The sequence below is a fragment of the Nerophis lumbriciformis genome, linkage group LG30 (assembly GCF_033978685.3).
Source record: "Nerophis lumbriciformis linkage group LG30, RoL_Nlum_v2.1, whole genome shotgun sequence".
In the NCBI taxonomy this organism is placed as follows: Eukaryota; Metazoa; Chordata; class Actinopteri; order Syngnathiformes; family Syngnathidae; genus Nerophis; species Nerophis lumbriciformis.
In genome coordinates, this window is record NC_084577.2 from 23,224,608 (window position 1) to 23,243,265 (window position 18,658).

The window sequence follows — 18,658 nt, forward strand, 5'->3', positions numbered from 1 at the left end:
TGGTAACAAGAAACTGACCTGTTTATTCAAGGATAAACACAAAATAGACAAAATTATACATGACAAACAGAAATGGCATCATTGAACTAGGGCTGGGCGATATGGCCTTTTTGTAATATTGCGATATTTTAAGGCCATATTGCGATACACAATATATATCTCGATATTTTGCCTTAGCCTTGAATGAACACTTGATGCATATAATCACAGCAGTATGATGATTCTATGTGTTTTGATTGATTGATTGAGACTTTTATTAGAAGGTTGCACAGTGAAGTACATATTCCATACAATTGACCACTAAATGGTAACACCCGAATAAGTTTTTCAACTTGTTTAAGTCGGGGTCCATGATTCATGATACAGATATATACTATCATCATAATACAGTCATCACACAAGATAATCACATTGAATTATTTACATTATTTACAATCCAGGGTGTGGAGGGGGGCGCCGGATGTAAGTGTCAAAAAGACAGCCAAAAGAGTTTGATATGAGAATAAATCTAAAGTTAAAATATAGGGTAGAAATGCACCCATTTGCAGGAAATGTAGTCTTGATTTTCTTTCAAGGCTTGCATGTGTACATTAAAACATTCTTCTTCATACTGCATTAATATATGCTACTTTTAAACTTTCATGCAGAGAAGGAAATCACAACTAAAAAATCACTAATTTTTTCATACGGTGTTGATGTGGAAATTTTTGCCTCGGCATTTTGATGGTGTGGACGTGTGGCACCGAATGGAGATAAGCGTCTCGACAGACGTCACAATATTTGAACAATGATGACGAAAACTGTTTTCTCTGTCGTGTCCGTGTGTCGAAAATTGTTATGCGCTTATTTTTTTATTTGATTTTGTGCGTGGCATAGATTTGCTATGCGCAGAGGACGCTTAAACAGTGCGCAATTGCACAGGCGAGCACCTTAGAGGGAGCGTTGCTCGCACGGCTGCGCTAGCATCACAGCTAACGTTAGCCATGCTGCTACCTCTCTGCTCGGGGAGGACGTATGTGACGTATGACGTGACAGTATGTGACGTGTGTAAGAAGGTGCACTTGCTGTCTGTGAGAGGGAGACACAGGAAAGAGTGAGAAGAGCCTGTCGTGTAATGCCAGCAGCTAAAAGCAACTGCGTGAGAATCCACAGACCTGTGGATGTGTTGAAGGTGTGCTGGAAAATGCGGAACGGAAATTACGGAGCAGCAGAAAAGTGGAATATATTATTTAAATCGGTGCGTTGGAAAACACGGACCGGAGTTTTTTTTTTTAACTGGATCTGGATCGGCATTTTCCCATGCCTTGCCGATACGCAATTTTTGGCAAATATCGGCAGCCGATCCGATCCAAATATCGGATCGGGACATCCCTATTACACAGTATTATTGGAATATCTTAGTATTGTACAATAACAAAGTAGTTCAATTAAAACACAATTCTATATAGGTCAGGGGTCTCTCCATCAATTTGGGGGAACTTGGCCTGGAAAATATTGATGAAGTACTCTGTTCCAGTTGACCACTGTTTGTCCATCGAAATTACATATTTACCCGCTTTTGTTAAGAACATTGGGAGCCACAATACATAAAACGTATTGTTAACCGTGTTGTAACGTACAAAAGTCATTACATTACTCGTTATTAGAAAAAATAGCCTTAGTAAAACAGTTATGCAACATTGTTTTTCCGAATACTGCTATTGAGTGAACTACAGCTTTCATTTTAATTGTTAAATGAAACAAATGTGATGATCATAACACATCAACATCAATCACTGTAAATAAGCACGTGTGTTGCTAAACGTTTGTATACAACATTACCCAGAAGGCTTACTGTAGATGGAAACCGGAAGATAGTTTGAGCTCTGAGTAAGGAGAAGAGTAGTGACAGAGCAAAATGAGAGTTATGATATTGTTCCTCGTTTTTGTTCCTGGTTTGTCTGCACAAAAGTAGAACATAAGTCTGGATTAGACAGTTGACCTGCGTGTTTGAGCAAAGACAAATTCGATTCACCAAAAAGGACAGGACAGGCCAAATTGTGCAAGGAAATTGCAGGGATTGTACAAAGTTGCATGGCCGTGCATTATTTATGGTGATTGGTTGAATTTGGGCCACAGCAACATCTAAAATTCCTGGAGTGTGTGAATAACCAGTGGAATGCAACTTTTATTTAGTGTATTAAAGTTGGTGTAGACATTGTGTTTTATAAATTGTGTCACACTGCAAACTCCAGACTATTTAGGCCACATGACTGACTGGTGTCCTGCCAGGCAGCCACAAACAAAGTACACAGACTCACTCACTCATGATCCTATAAAACATTCACGAATGGTTTAAAAGTGTTGCTTAGCAACTCTAGCACTTGGTTACACAGGTGGCTAGAATAGGGGCTGGAGCCTATCCCAGCTGACCTTGGATGAGAGGCTGACTACACCATGGACTGATTACTAATCAGTAACTGGGCATTTACTAATCCATTTTCTACATCTTATTTTTAGTGTCACAGGTGAGCTGGAGCCTATCCCAGCTCACAGGACACTCCAATTAACCTAACTTGTAACTACAGGTCTCTTAATGTAAGCAAGTAGAAAAACAGGGCAAGACAATGTGCAAAACAAACAAGTCCAAAGTTTGGAAGAGATTTGGATGATTTGAAGTATGGTACATTTGATAAAGTTGTTACTTGAAATATGCAAGGACTGTAAAACCGCACTTAACCACAGCAGTGGCCCGACTTATGTCAACACGCACCTGAAACTATGGAGAGACCCGTAATGAGAAGGCTACACATAAAAACACAACAGGACAAAAACAGATACATAATAAATATAATATATATTTATTGTTTTTTTATTGTGAGAGCGGCTTTCCAAAGTGCTGCAAGTGTTACACTAATAAACACAATGGCATGAATTGATTAACGTGGACCCCGACTTAAACAAGTTGAAAAACTTATTCGGGTGTTACCATTTAGTGGTCAATTGTGGGGAATATGTACTGTACAATCTACTAATAAAGGTTTCAATTAATCAATGATTCGTCAAAAGCAACACAAATACTTGTTGGCTGGTCTTTTGTAAAGTGTAATTATTTTCAGATAAACAGTGCAACATTTAAAGAACTGATCTAGGATCAGGTCTAATGTAAAATGAAAGCCTACTTTAAACAAGGAAGTGTCCCAGACTGCATCTAATCCGACAGAATTGAATTGTTACACTACTATCGTTTTTAGGGGTGTGAATCTTTGGGCACCTAAGGATTCGATCCGATTCCTGGGGTGATGATTTCAAAACAGGTTTCAGGTTAGAAAAGCTCATTCTCGTTTAATGGAGATGGCCTAAAAATGCCTTTAAAAATTTTACTAAAAAAAACAAAAAAATATATATCATTATCAATTATTGTAAATTATGAATCGATTTGGAATTGTGATTAATAATAATCGCGATTTGGATGTAAATCGATGAACTCCTAATCGTTTCTGAATATATCCATGTGTCTTGATACGTATTGAGTCGTCTCATATTGAAGATTAAGGCTACATGATGAGCAGCTGTCCTTGTGCCTTCTATAACCATGGAACACAGAGACACTTTGCCCCCGGTCGCCGTAAAACCTAACCTCAAGGAGTTGTGCCGTATCTATGTCACACTGTGTGGATATTCTTTCTCCTGATTTATTAATCTACTTGCCAATGTACTCTTTGTAGCTTGTCACTTCCTGCTGTAACACAGATCCAGTTAGACTCTAGTTCAGACCCGGGGGCTGCACGCGGCCCATTAAGCTTTTCAATCAGGTGCACTGGACATTCCCAAATAATTTTTTAGATCTTTAAGATGGAAACTGTAGCTGCCATTATGATGTGCAGAGATGTTTTCAAATTAGCATAAGTCTTGAACTATACAAAGTACTTTAATGGTTGGAATCTGCGCTTTTGCATGATATACTAGTTACTATGGTAACCTACGTCAGAGCAGCTCAGACGAGGTACCAAGCAGTGTGGGTGGGGAGCGTTTCCACAGAGTGTTTCCAGAGCGGCCAGCCTGGAATGCGGTTGTCAGGGACAGACGCGGAAGGAGATTTTTACAACAAAGTTCTAAAGCTTAGTGATATACATCAGATTGTAAGTGTGTTTTTTCGTGTTCATATTTCGCTGTGTTTGTTTAATTTTTGTTACGTTTCGCCAGATTGTAAAATACGTCGACCGAGAGGTGTGAGACGTTCATACGTTGTCAATATTCAGTGTTTTATTGTTAATAGTTAATATTGTAAATCACAGATTCTTTATTTTCATGTACATTCTGGGTGTCTCATTCAGTAAAATTTTTTTAAATTCCATTCAGTTTTTTAAGGCGATCTGTTATAACGTTTTAGCATTCAAACAGACATTATTGTTAGGTTTTGTATTAGTGTTCCTTAAAATAGATATACCGGCCCCCAGACACATTTTTCTCTCTAAATTTGCCCCTCCTACTCAAAAAAATGCCCATACAGGTTAAGGTTTTACTGGGAAAAGATCCTCCTATAATTAGCTGTTGGCTTCCCGAATAACTGGACTCTCACATAATCTATTAATGTCATCATACATTGCAGCCGATCACCCTGGAACTGGGGTCCCTACATCTGCATTCCTTTCTCAAGGTCTCATCTTTTTGCACAGCTGGGTTTTACCTTGCATGGATGTAGGTTTAGATCAAATGATCTTCTGAGTTTGTGAAGATTTTTGATAAACAGGTGATTAAGGTATGAATATGTAAATACATTTAAATGACTGCATAATTTATGTTGTAAATACATTTGTAAAAGGCATGACAAGAAAGCTAGATAGTTAATTTAAGGCAGTGCATCTCAAATATGTTCTGTTACACCACCCTAGAAAAAAGAAATTTATAATTGCATATGTAATTTGCATAATTGGCGATGATGCATACGTTTTCTTTAAAGAGGCTAAAAAAAATGTATAAATATATTTAAAAACAAATCCGTTTTATTGGTAATTAGTATTAACATTTTTGTCTTACGGTATATTTTTTTGTTTCAATTGTTCCTTATTTTTTTACTACAATGTAACATGCTGCATTTCATACACCCCTAGTTTATTTAGACATTATTCTTCCCTTTCTGAAGGATGGAATTTAGTTTTCCATATATGTAAACAGCCTTTTAAATTAGAGATGAAAAAAACTAGACGCTGTTTATCGATAGTCTCCACAATGTAGTCACTGTAAGACTAAGCACAAAAAGGAAAGTACATTAATACATACATGAAGTGCACATACATGTAGGAATTGTGTTAAATCAACAATACAGTTTGTTGTAAACAGGATGAAGGTTGGCTCTAATGCTGCGAACTGACAATGGCTCAGCTCATTGACAGGCTAACAAAAATGAGCAAAGTGAACTTGTACAAACGTTTATCAAATGAGATTTTAAAGGGGAACATTATCACCAGACCTATGTAAGCGTCAATATATACCTTGATGTTGCAGAAAAAAAGACCATATTTTTTTTAACCGATTTCCAAACTCTAAATGGGTGAATTTTGGCGAAATAAACGCCTTTCTAATATTCGCTCTCGGAGCGATGACGTCACAATGTGACGTCGCATCGGGAAGCAATCCGCCATTTTCTCAAACACTGAGTCAAATCAGCTCTGTTATTTTCCGTTTTTTCGACTGTTTTCCGTACCTTGGAGACATCATGCCTCGTCGGTGTGTTGTCGGAGGGTGTAACAACACGAACAGGGACGGATTCAAGTTGCACCAGTGGCCCAAAGATGCGAAAGTGGCAAGAAATTGGACGTTTGTTCCGCACACTTTACCGACGAAAGCTATGTTACTACAGAGATGGCAAGAATGTGTGGATATCTTGCGACACTCAAAGCAGATGCATTTCCAACGATAAAGTCAAAGAAATCTGCCGCCAGACCCCCATTGAATCTGCCGGAGTGTGTGAGCAATTCAGGGACAAAGGACCTCACTAGCACGGCAAGCAATGGCGGCAGTTTGTTCCCGCAGACGAGCGAGCTAAACCCCCTGGATGTCTTGGCTCACACCGTCCCGAAGATGATCAAGAGAAGAATATCGACCCTAGCTTCCCTGGCCTGCTGACATGAGGGTATGTCTCCAGAATATATTAATTGATGAAAACTGGGCTGTCTGCACTCTCAAAGTGCATGTTGTTGCCAAATGTATTTCATATGCTGTAAACCTAGTTCATAGTTGTTAGTTTCCTTTAATGCCAAACAAACACATACCAATCGTTGGTTAGAAGGCGATCGCCGAATTCGTCCTCGCTTTCTCCCGTGTCGCTGGCTGTCGTGTCGTTTGTCGGTTTCGTTTGCATACGGTTCAAACCGATATGGCTCAATAGCTTCGGTTTCTTCTTCAATTTCGTTTTCGCTACCTGCCTCCACACTACAACCATCCGTTTCAATGCATTCGTAATCTGTTGAATCGCTTAAGCCGCTGAAATCCGAGTCTGAATCTGAGCTAATGTCGCTATAGCTTGCTGTTCTTTCCGCCATGTTTGTTTGTGTTGGCTTCACTATGTGACGTCACAGGACAATGGACGGGTGGTTAAAATCAGGCACTTTGAAGCTTTTTTTAGGGATATTGCGTGATGGGTAAAATTTGGAAAAAAACTTCGAAAAATATAATAAGCCACTGGGAACTGATTTTTAATGGTTTTAACAATTCTGAAATTGTGATAATGTTCCCCGTTAACAAAACAAAACTATGGGAAACACCATACTGTATTGTTATTATTTTCATTATTATTTATTTGGTTTTGTTCTAACAAAAACATATTACCAATATATTTTTAAATCATAACACTCAAGCATTCAGTTTGACATTTAAGTGCTCTAAAAATCGCAAAATGCAAACTTGCTGACAAAACGGTACATTTGTGTGCACTTTGCTAGTGCAAATTATGATAGCACATGAATGCACCCTTAAGATTTAATTTGTGTCCTTTAAAACAACTTCAACGTAATGTTTATCAAACTAAAGCCTAAAAAAGGACAAAGTGCCAGCAGCATTCTGATGGATGTGGCAATCCAGCAGCCGAAAGATTACAAAACTGACCTATTTCTGGGAGGAAAGGAAAGTCTAGCTGAATGTATGAAGTAGTGGAAAAAAACAAACCTTGTGTGTCAATAGACGGTCTGTATCATTTTGAAAAGCGCTAATTGAATGCAAATTGTTTGCACAGGTGCGCTGAGTAGGGATGCACGATTCATCGACATCAATTCAACATCGAGGGTTCAGTTAAATAAATAACCGCAAGAAGCCAAGGTTCTTTTCTTATCTCTGTCACTGGCATTTGAAGGACAGACATGTTCGCCGATCGGAAATGTTAGGGCTCGCGTTTGTTTCTTCGTCTCTCGCTTCCAACATGGAGAAAGGGGTCTCACTCTGCATCGATCTTAGCACCTGAGCACGTTAGTTTAACAGTAAAATTAACTGAACAGAGGGAGCCCTCCCTTCAGTCATTCACAATCTTTGTCTCTGTGAGCAAAGAGCGAGGCGCCGGCTTTACACACAAAAGGAGGCGCAGACAGAGAGCCTCGCCAGTGAGAAGTTCCGCTAAGTAACAAATTAGGAGGAAAAAAATATGGCTACGATGCCAAATGTCCCATTGTGGTAATATTTAAGCTTCAAATTGGACGGGCAATATACGCCCATCAACACGGACGAACAAGCGAGAATGCTGTGATCACATGATGACAATAGACAAAGAAAGCTTGTTTTTCCAACTGGGAATAGAATGCACTTTAAAATGTTCTACATTTAAGTTACATTTTTGTTTACAAAAATGTGTCCATTTAGATTTTTTTGTTTATTTAGGATAAAGTTATTTACCTACAGTAGGCCGAGTCATACCAAAGACTATAAAAATGGGACCCATTACCTCACTGCTTGGCACTCAGCATCAAAGGTTGGATTTGGGGGTTAAATCACCAAAAATGATTCCCGGGCGCGGCCACCGCTGCTGCTCACTGCTTCCCTCACCTCCCAGGGTGTGATCAAGGGTGATGGGTCAAATGCAGAGAATAATTTCGCCACACCTAGTGTGTGTGTGTGTGTGTGTGACACAATCATTGGTACTTTAACAATGGTAAATAAACAATTCCACAGTAATGAAAAATAAAAGTTTACATACTTTTAAATGGTTATTTGCATTACTTTTATATATTATGATGATTACATTGCATTATAAAAACGGTATAGTTTTTTTTCAGTTATTTATTCAGTTTAAGAGCACGATGTAGATAAAAGCTCTGAGTATGTAGCCAAATATTTTTCAAGTAAATGATTGCAAATGGGCAAATATTTTGACTCGGGGGGCCACATTGAGAGAAAAAATGTGTCTGGGGGGGGCCAATGTGTATGTGTGTATAAATTATATATACACATTTAGCTGTAAAAACATGCTGTACGGTATGTGTGCTTGGGGCCCTTTTTTTCCTAGGAACACTAATACATATGAACAATAAAACACTGAATATTAACAACATATGAACGTCGCTCTTCTTTTTCTTCTCAGACCAGCTACTCGATAGTTGTTTATCTTTTACAATCATGCAAAACAAAACAAAAATTTTAAAAAATTGCAAAATTTGAATGCAAAGTGTAATAAACACCTACAATATGATGTATTATCACGTAAAAATGCGCTTTCGCAACTGCTTCTGACACGCGCGTTTCGGGCTGGCTGCTCTGAAAACAAACCCCGCCCACTCTGGTTTGTTCCTCGTCTGAGCTGCTGTGACGTAGATTACCGTAACAACTCCTATAACACCAAAAAGTGCAGATTTCAACTATTGAATTACTTTCTATAGTTCAAGACTTACAATCATTTAAAAACAGCACTGCACATCATGACGTTAAAAGTCTAAAAAAAATGATGTAGAATTTTGCACAGGCCTGTTTTAGAGCAAAGTCCTCTATTTTATAAAGTGGTATGCGTGTGCTTGTATTCATTACTAAATAGAACAGTCACAAAAACTTCACTGTGAAAGTGCACCTTGGGCTGTAGTTGTGCTTGTTATCTGTTACCAGGCAGAAGCAGGCGGCGTAAAGCAAAGGACGAATTGAACATTAATCAGACATAGTAGCAGCCAAATTACAAAAACAAGACTGTGAACCTAACAAGTTGTGCTGTGAGACATTCAGAAGATGCTCCATGACAGCCAAAGCATATCAACCAAACTAACAAAAAACTATTCTACACAATGGAAGGCCCTTGACACAGGGGACACTAGCAGCTGACATTACAACATACAGCCCTGAAATCAAGTTCCAAGGTCTCTTACAAGCATTTGCTGCACCCCTGAGGATTACCGTATTTTCCAGACTATAAAGGCGCACTTAAAATCTTTTTTTTTTCTCAAAACTTGACAGTGCACCTTATAACATGGTGCCTGGTTGAGCTTACCCACCTCAAAACGATTTTATTTGGTACATGGTGTAATGATTAGTGTCACCAGTACATGGCAGTCAAACATAACATAAGTGTAGGCTGCACTATGATGGCAATATGTCTCAAGTAAACAACACCGACATTTTAAATGTTCCGTTGACAGTATAGATAGAACATTACATACAGCGCTCAAAAATCTATCAAAATGTTTTAGTACGACTTTGGTAAGCTATGAAGCCGCAACGCTTGAAGGCTTGTCGGTGCATTAAACATAGGATTATTATTATGGTGTGTGTATAAGGTAAGACATTATCTGGAGTTTTGTTTTTGCAATATTACGCAAAAGTACCTGCTGATCTGTATTTGGGATCTGCATGAATCCTGATAAATTGCACATGTCCGCCTTTGTAGTCCGTGTTGACACCGTAGTCGATAAGCTTCTTCTTTTTCCTCTATCTTTTTGTTATGGGACATTCATCCTCCGCTGTTGCCATTTCTAATATTAAGTAGTGTAAAGTTCTTACTTATATTTGTCAGTAAACTCACCATGAAAGCGCTAAAACATACCGGTATAGTGAGTTTACATTATTCACCCAAGGAACTTTAGTTATTTGAGTTCCTATCGGTTTTTCACTTAACACATTTCGGGCATTGTTGTTGTTGTTGTTTCCGGATGAGGAGATGCTGCTCCGCTATTGATTTAAGTAAAGTCTGAATGTCATTAAAACAGTTAGCTCCATCTTTTGACACTTCCTCCACTCCCGTCCTTGCACGCTACACCGCTACAACAATGATGACGGAGAAAAGACGCTGCAGAAGGTGAGCCACGTAAATAAGACCGCCCACAAAACGGCGCATCCGGAAGCGACTGTCAGAAAACGGCTTGAAGATGATTTGTAAAACATCATCTATAGCACTATTTCTATTGGTATTTGTATTGCTCCATTTGTAGTGTAATAATGATCATTGTCATTTCTGTATTATTTATTTCACTAACTGCTTCTTTGCTATCACTTTTACCCTCATATTTGTACTTATCGTATTTGCTGATGTTGCTCTATTGCTGTTGTTATGTTTGCTGTTGTTGTTTTTGTCACTCTGTCTTATCCCCACAATTTCCCCCTCTGTCTTCCTTTTTTCCCTCTTTCTATCCCCTCCTGCACCAAATGATAATATAAATACATTTAATAAAGTCAAATACAAATAAGGAAACAAGTATCCCACACTTATTTTCTGTAAAGTAAACGTGTACAGCCGATATGGGAATCTACACAAACTATATGATTTGCCTGAGAAGCTGGACAGGACAAAATAAATAAATAAAATAAACAATCTATGCAACATTTTGACCAAAGAACCACCATTACATGTTATGTAGACCACAAGGAAGTGTTTTCAATTTAGAAAAAAATTATATCCAATCCACCTTATTTATATAGCACATTTAAACAAAAATGTTTCCAAAGTGCTGCACAACAATATTAAAAACAATATTCCAAAATTATCCTTAGCTCCACCAATGACTAGGAAAATTAAAAAAAAATAAATAAAAATAAAAAAAAAAAAAAAAAAATATATATATATATATATATATATATATATATATATATATATATATATATATATATATACACACACACTGTATATATAAATAAAACAAATTTAAAAATATAAAAATAAATACGATTAAAAACTATTTTAAAGGGTAAAACCAATCAAAACAATATATTAAAAAAATCTAAATTTAAAAACACAGAGGACCACACAACTCACGTAGTGTTAAAAGCCAGAAAATAAAAGTGGGTCTTAAGATGAGACTTAAAACACTTCACTGTGGGAGCAGTTCGAATATGGAGGGGCAGAGTCTTGTCTTGGGCACCACGAGCTGGAGCTGGCTCTCGGACCTCAGAGCGCGCGCAGGAGTGTAAATTTGGATGAGGTCCGAGATATAGTGAGGTGCCAGTCCATGCAAAGCTTTAAAAGCAAACAGCAAGATTTTAAAATCAATTCTAAAATGAACAGGGAGCCAGTGCAAAGTCTCAAGAATAATAATATGACTCCTTTAATGCGCCCTATATTCCGGCGCGCCTAATATATGAAAAAAGGTCAAAAATAGACCATTCATCGGCAGTGCGCCTTATAATGTCTATAAAATCAACTACACCTCCCTGATACCGAAGTACATGTCAAACTACTTCCGCCATAACAACAACACCAGGGGGAGTGCCACAAACTACGTTAAACCCAGATTCCGATCAAACAAAGGTCTTAACACATTCTCCGTCTATGCCACATCAATATGGAATGCACTCCCAACAGGTGTAAAAGAAAGTGCATTTCTACCCTCCTTCAAAACCGCACTAAAACAACACCTCCAGGCAACTACAACCCTTGACTAACACCCTCCCCCTTCCACATCCCACCTCCCCGGATTGTAAATAACCAAATGTAAATAATCAAATGTATATACTTGTTCTTATGCGTTCTGAACTCACTATGTTCTCTGCTCGCTGTACATATCCTACCAAGTCAGACCTACACTGTTTCAATGCCCAATTGTTGATGACTGAAGTGCTGTTATCAACCAAACCCTCCTCATCCCATCCCCGGATTGTAAATAATGTAAATATTTCAATGCATATACGCTGATAATTAACTTGTGTGATGACTGTATTATGATGATAGTATATATTTGTACCATGAATTGATTACGTGGACCCCGACTTAAACAAGTTGAAAAACTTATTCGGGTGTTACCATTTAGTGGTCAATTGTACGGAATATGTACTGAACTGTGCAATCTACTAGTGTACAGCTCTGGTAATGGGTACATTCGTAGCAACCTGCACAAATGTACTTCAAAATGTAACAATCAAAATAAATATGACTTTTTTTGTTTTTGTTTACTAGGGCATGCATATATAATATGCATTAGTTTGACCATTTAAAATCAACAATAAAAAGGAGATGCTTGGAAATAGCATAAAAATGCCCCAAAAATTTGGAAAAACGCGATTGATAGCGTTACTTTTTGATGTAACCATCGTGAGCGTTCTGTTAAGGTATATTTCTTTAATATTTTGATAAATCATCATATTTATGTATTACTAAATTTAAATAGGTATTGATCAATCTTTAAGCTGTGTGTATTTGATTTCAGTTTGCTTTTGACATCTTATTTAGAATTGTTGTTGAAACTTTTACAACCTTGAGTTGCGCTCATGATGGCGTAACCAAAATAGATTTCCTTTAATTATCTTATTTTGAATATTTATTCCCTTTTTTACATTTAGTATATTTAAATATTCATTTATAAACATTTAATACATTTCAAATCTCAATAATATGCAATTGCCTTCATCTTATAGGGCAATGTTTAGTTACACCAAGTCATGAGCGTAACACTAAGCTTCATCACTTTGACTTGTAATATCTCTAATTCTGGTGGTGTTTTATGCTTTTTTCTTTTTGGAACATATACTATACATATAATACAATAAAGTCCCATATAAAATTGTGTCTCTAGCAATACTTTAATTTCGCCTTTGAAAGTAACACTCCAATGTCCATTAGTGGAGCTGTACACCTAAAGCAGTGGTTCTTAACCTGGGTGTGATCGAACCCTAGGGGTTCGGTGAGTCGGCCTCAGGGGTTCGGCGGAGATCAAAACACACCCGACTCATCGTGTCAATACAAACTTCTCCCTATCGGCGTATTACGGATACGGCAACAGCTGACTGGTTTGCAGGTGTGTAATTTGTTGTGAGTTTATGCAATGTGTTGGTTTTGTTGTTTGAACAAGGTGATGTTCATGCACGGTTCATTTTATGCACCAGTAAAAAAAACATGGTAACACTTTAGCATGGGGAACATATTCACCATTAATTAGTTGCTTATTAACATGCAAATTAGTAACATATTGGCTCTTAACTAGTCATCATTAAGTAAATAAATAAATGATAAATGGGTTGTACTTGTATAGCGCTTTTCTACCTTCAAGGTACTCAAAGCGCTTTGACATTACTTCCACATTTACCCATTCACACACACATTCACACACTGATGGCGGGAGCTGCCATGCAAGGCGCTAACCAGCAGCCATCAGGAGCAAGGGTGAAGTGTCTTGCTCAGGACACAACGGACATGACGAGGTTGGTACTAGGTGGGGATTGAACCAGGGACCCTCGGGTTGCGCACGGCAACTCTTCCACTGCGCCACGCCGTCCCAAGTACTTATTAATGCCTTATTCAGCATGGCCTCATTATAACCCTAACCCTCTAACCCTGACCCTAACCAAATAACTGTAAATTAAGTCTTTATTACTTAGAACAGTGTTTTTCAACCACTGTGCCGCGCGTGAGATACAGTCTGGTGTGCCGTGGGAGATGATCTAATTTCACATATTTAAGTTCAAAATATTTTTTTGCATAGCGGTAATTATAGTCTGCAAATATGTTGTTGTTGAGTGTCGGTGCTGTCTAAAGCTCGGCAGAGTAACCGTGTAATACTCTTCCATATCAGTAGGTGGCAGCAGGTAGCTAATTGCTTTGTAGATGTCCGAAACAGTGGGAGGCAGCGTGCGGGTAAAAAGGTATCTAATGCTTAAACCAAAAATAAACAAAAGGTGAGTGCCCCTAAGAAAAGGCATTGAAGCTTAGGGAAGGCTATGCAGAATGAAACAAACTGAACTGGCTACAAAGTAAACAAAAACAGAATGCTGGACGACAGCAAAAACTTACACCGTGTGGAGTAGGGCTGCAACTAACAACTAATTTGATAATCGATTTATCTGTCGATTATTACTTCGATTAATCGATTAATAATCGGATAAAAGAGACAAACTACATTTCTATCTTTTCCAGTATTTTATTGGGGGGGAAAACAGCATACTGGCACCATACTTATTTTGATTATTGTTTCTCAGCCGTTTGTAAATGTTGCAGTTTATAAAAAAATACAATTAAAAAAATAGCCTCTGCGCATGCGCATAGCATAGATCCAACGAATCGATGACTAAATTAATCGCCAACTATTTTTATAATCGATTTTAATCGATTTAATCGAATAGTTGTTGCAGCCCTAGTGTGGAGCAGACTGCGTCCACAAAGTACATTTGTACACTACACACAGGAAAACACCGAAAAACTCAAAATAAATAACGGCGGGATGTGACAGGTCGTGACTATAGTGATGCATGGTTGGTTATGGTTAGAATTCATATCAGACAATTGCGACAACTACTTTTTACTGTCAACTGAGTTTCGTTTTTTAACGATTTCCGCTGGTGGGGTGCCTCCGGATTTTTTCAACGCATAAAATGTGCCTTGGCTCAAAAAGGTTGAAAAACACTGACTTAGAATATATTCCCCAAGTGTCCAAATAACTCTAAATTAAGTCTTTGTTACTTAGAATATCATACCTGCCAACTTTTGAAATCAGAAAAACCTAGTAGCCAGGGTCCAGGGGCCGCAGGCCCCGGTAGGTCCAGGACAAAGTCCTGGTGGGGGGGTTCCTTCGCCCCCCGACGCAAAATGATTATTAGCATTCAGACAGGTTAAAATGTTGCTAAAACCATCACTTTTCTATCAGTCACAGTGACTTTTCAAAACAAAAATATTACAGCAAAAATCATATGGGTTGATTGACATGTTTATTCTGTAAGCTAACTTCAATAGTTTAAAATTATTTTGACAGTTAATGCCAGTTATCCTGTCAACCTTTCACAAGACTTCAATTTGTTAATTGAAAGTATAAACAGTATAAACACTTTTTACAGTAAACAAATGGTAAAACAGAACTAAACAATTCCATTAAAAAAAAATTGGTGTCATTATTAACTTTCTGTCTAAGATTGTATAATCTACTACCTTGTTCAATTGTAAAAAATATTCTGTGCCTAAAATTCACATTTCTATCACAATTATCATACTGTAAACATGGTAAGCTAACTTCATTAAAATTAATAGTCCTGTCAATAGCATGGAATTACAATTCAAATGTAGTTGTTTTGTAAGCCTTTCAAAAGAATTCAAAATATGAAAAATTAATGAAAATTAATTTAAGCCATCAGACACTTGAAAAGTGGCACATCACATCTCTAATGTAATCATTTTAACTTTTCAACAGAAATAGCACTGCAAAAATATTAAGGACATACTTCTGTATTTTGGTAGTTATGCTGTCAACATTTAACAAGATTTCTTCAACTTGGACTTGAAAGCATAAATAGTATAAACACTTTTAACAGTATAACAGTACTAAACAATTCCAATAGATAACATTGGTGTCATTACCTTTTTGTTTGCTCAATTATTGCCTCCGTAAATAAAACTTTGGCATTTAATACATCCAAAGAATCTGTTTGGGCGACGAAAAACGTTGAAAGTTTTTCACTTGTATCGCTAGCAACGGCATTAGACTTGTGTTTTTTTGTCCCAACGTGGTCTTTTACATAGCTAATTCCTCCGTGTCCGATCGAAAAATCTTGTCTGCACAAGGTGCAATTCGCGTAGTTTTCACCCTTTTTGGAACGGATAATTATTCCCGGATATGCTTTTGAATATTCTTCACGGAATGACTGCAGTTTTCTTTTCGGTTTAAGACTCGTATGCGATTTTTCTCCGGCTGATTCCATGATCGTTCGCTCGTTTGGAAACAATGGCCTCGTGCTTGGCAGCGGTGCTATAAATAGCCTCGCGCATGGCATTCGGAATGGCTCGATAGGAAGTTACGGGAAGCAGTGTCGATTGTCATTGTTGTTACGCGATTTCGTGAATAAAACTTTAAAAAATATTTTTTTTTTAAATTAATGAATAACCGTATTTTTTATCACTGCAACCGTAACCCGGAATAGATTGATGAAAACCGTACTAATTACGGGAAAACCGGAATAATTGGCAGGTATGGAATATGTTCCCCATACTAGAAATTCCGTTCTTATCTGTGCTGTAAAGTTCAAATTTGAATGACAATAAAAAAGGAAGTCTCAGTCGAAGTCTAAAGTGTTACCAAAAACATATATCTTTGTCTTGAATTTGAAAAAGAAAACATTTTATTTTGCACTAAAGAAGGGTTCGGTGAATGCGCATATGAAACTGGTGGGATTCGGTACCTCCGAAAAGGTTAAGAACCACTGACCTAAAGTAACACTCCAATGTCCATTAGTGGAGCTGTACACACTAATAAAACTTTCAATCAATCAATGTTTATTTATATAGCCCTAAATCACAAGTGTCTCAAAAGGCTGCACAAGCCACAACGACATCCTCGGTACAGAGCCCACATAAGGGCAAGGAAAAACTCACCCCAGTGGGACGTCGATGTGAATGACTGAGAAACCTTGGAGAGGACCGCATATGTGGGTAACCCCCCCCCAATCAAAAATCCGGTGCACCCTATGGTCCGGAAAACACGGCGCAGTAGCATCAGACAGGAAGTATTCATTATCTGGCTGGATGAGGAATAGTGTCAAGGAGTCAGTGATTCCTGAGATTAACCCAGTCAACCTTCATCCCTCCCAGGGTATTACAGCCAAGAATTACCCCCCATTTCAGATGCAACATGCAGGCATTGATCTTTTTTTGTGACAATCGTTGTGAATAAAAGATGAGACACTGTGCCTATACAACATTATTGAATTAAATATTATTTCAAATGCTAAATCCACATGCATACTCCATTATTAGTCACGTGTTTCTTGTCAAACGCCACATGACAGACACGCAGGCTGCAAGTTGTGCAATTTATTTCCCCCTCACCCTCGGCTCGGTGTTGGAACTACCGACAACTGCGTACATAACCTCACTCGGTACTCACCGGTTACGTCGTCTTGTTTCTGCGTAACCTTCCCCTCTCACCGTGCACGTAACTTCATGACTTTTTCGACGTAAGCACCGGCTTCCGCTTCCGGGGTCGAGGAGGGACGCTCCACTCGAGCCTGGCCGGCGGGGGAGGACACGACGCCGGGTAAGCGTGACTACACCACCACCGGGGGGGAGGGCTCCCCTCGCTCAACAATAATTCACGTTCCCTACTTAATTACGTATAAAATTGATAAATACCTAACGGGACTCACATTTAACGACAAAAGAGGGACAATGTAACCCCCCCACTCGCCCCTCTCCTTCATGCGGAAAGTGTGCGCCGCCATTGAAGGTGACCTTCAGTGTATCCGTACGTCATTACGAGTTTGCGCAAAACAAACCGACGAAGTTGAACTTGCCAGTTTAATAGTTCTTAATTAAATAAAAACACGTATTTTGCCCGGCGTTTTAGTTACATGGCAAATGTCGCCTTGTTTAGCGACACTAACTGACGACAAGCTAATGTTAGCAAGTCGGCTAAATTGTTTGGTTATCGACATTGAGTGCGAACTAACGAGCACTGACACATTCACTTGTCAGCTTTAATTATAAATACTGACATTAGTTCTTGACAACCTGAGTGTCATAGAAGGAAGTCAACGTCAAGGCTCACCACATCCGCACGACTCCTTCAGATGCGTCCTGCTGCCTCCGTCCGCGTCCCGGGCTCCATCCCCGGCTTCGTCCGCAAGCTCCGCCGGACCACAGCTGGGCGCTGACGCCGGGATGTCATCCGTCTTGCTCACCATGTTGCAGGGCAGGAGAAGAAGTGTGCGTGTTTTGGAAAAGGCTGGTCGGCTGGCGACATGCGAAGGTGGCTTAGACAAACAAAGTGCGCTCAGGAAGGACAAGGCTGTGTTGGCGCACACGTGCTTTCACCCTCTCCTCCTCTTGACCTCTTTGCCTTTGCGTTGCCAGGCCCCGCCCACTCACTCAGCCTGCTACGGAAAGCCACACGCGACAAAAGGACTTCCTAAGCTCTCTTCTTTGGTCAGGGGTGTCCAAAGTGCGGCCCTGGGCCATACTTGCCAACCTTGAGACCTCAGAATTAGGGAGATAGTTCACTGAAATTCAAGTATTTCTTTTATTTATATATATATATATATATATATTAGAGATGTCAGCCTACCGATATTATTGGCCGATAAATGCTTTAAAATGTAATATCGGAAATTATCGGTATCGTTTTTTTATTTTTATTTATTTTTTATTTTTTATTAAATCAACATAAAAACTCCCCCATTTACACTCATTCACACTCATTCACACAAAAGGGTTGTTTCATTCTGTTATTAATATTCTGGTTCCTACATTATATGTCAATATATATCAATACAGTCTGCAAGGGATACAGTCCGCTTGCAGTGGTTC

General features: G+C 38.6%; 1 protein-coding gene across 3 annotated transcripts in view; it reads right to left on the bottom strand.

Annotated features, from left to right (window-relative positions):
• cluha (clustered mitochondria (cluA/CLU1) homolog a) overlaps window positions 1-18,199 on the bottom strand; it is a 62,903-nt gene extending 44,704 nt beyond the window's left edge. For 2 of the 3 annotated variants that reach the window (XM_061925810.1, XM_061925809.1), the window contains exon 1: window positions 17,901-18,199. In XM_061925810.1, coding sequence (XP_061781794.1) covers window positions 17,901-18,036 — 136 coding nt within the window. In that variant the 5' untranslated portion in view covers window positions 18,037-18,199. Of the gene's footprint in view, window positions 1-17,240; window positions 17,368-17,900 lie in introns of those variants that run through there. The other variant, XM_061925811.1, reaches the window with a different exon arrangement.
• Window positions 18,200-18,658: the final 459 nt, after the last annotated feature.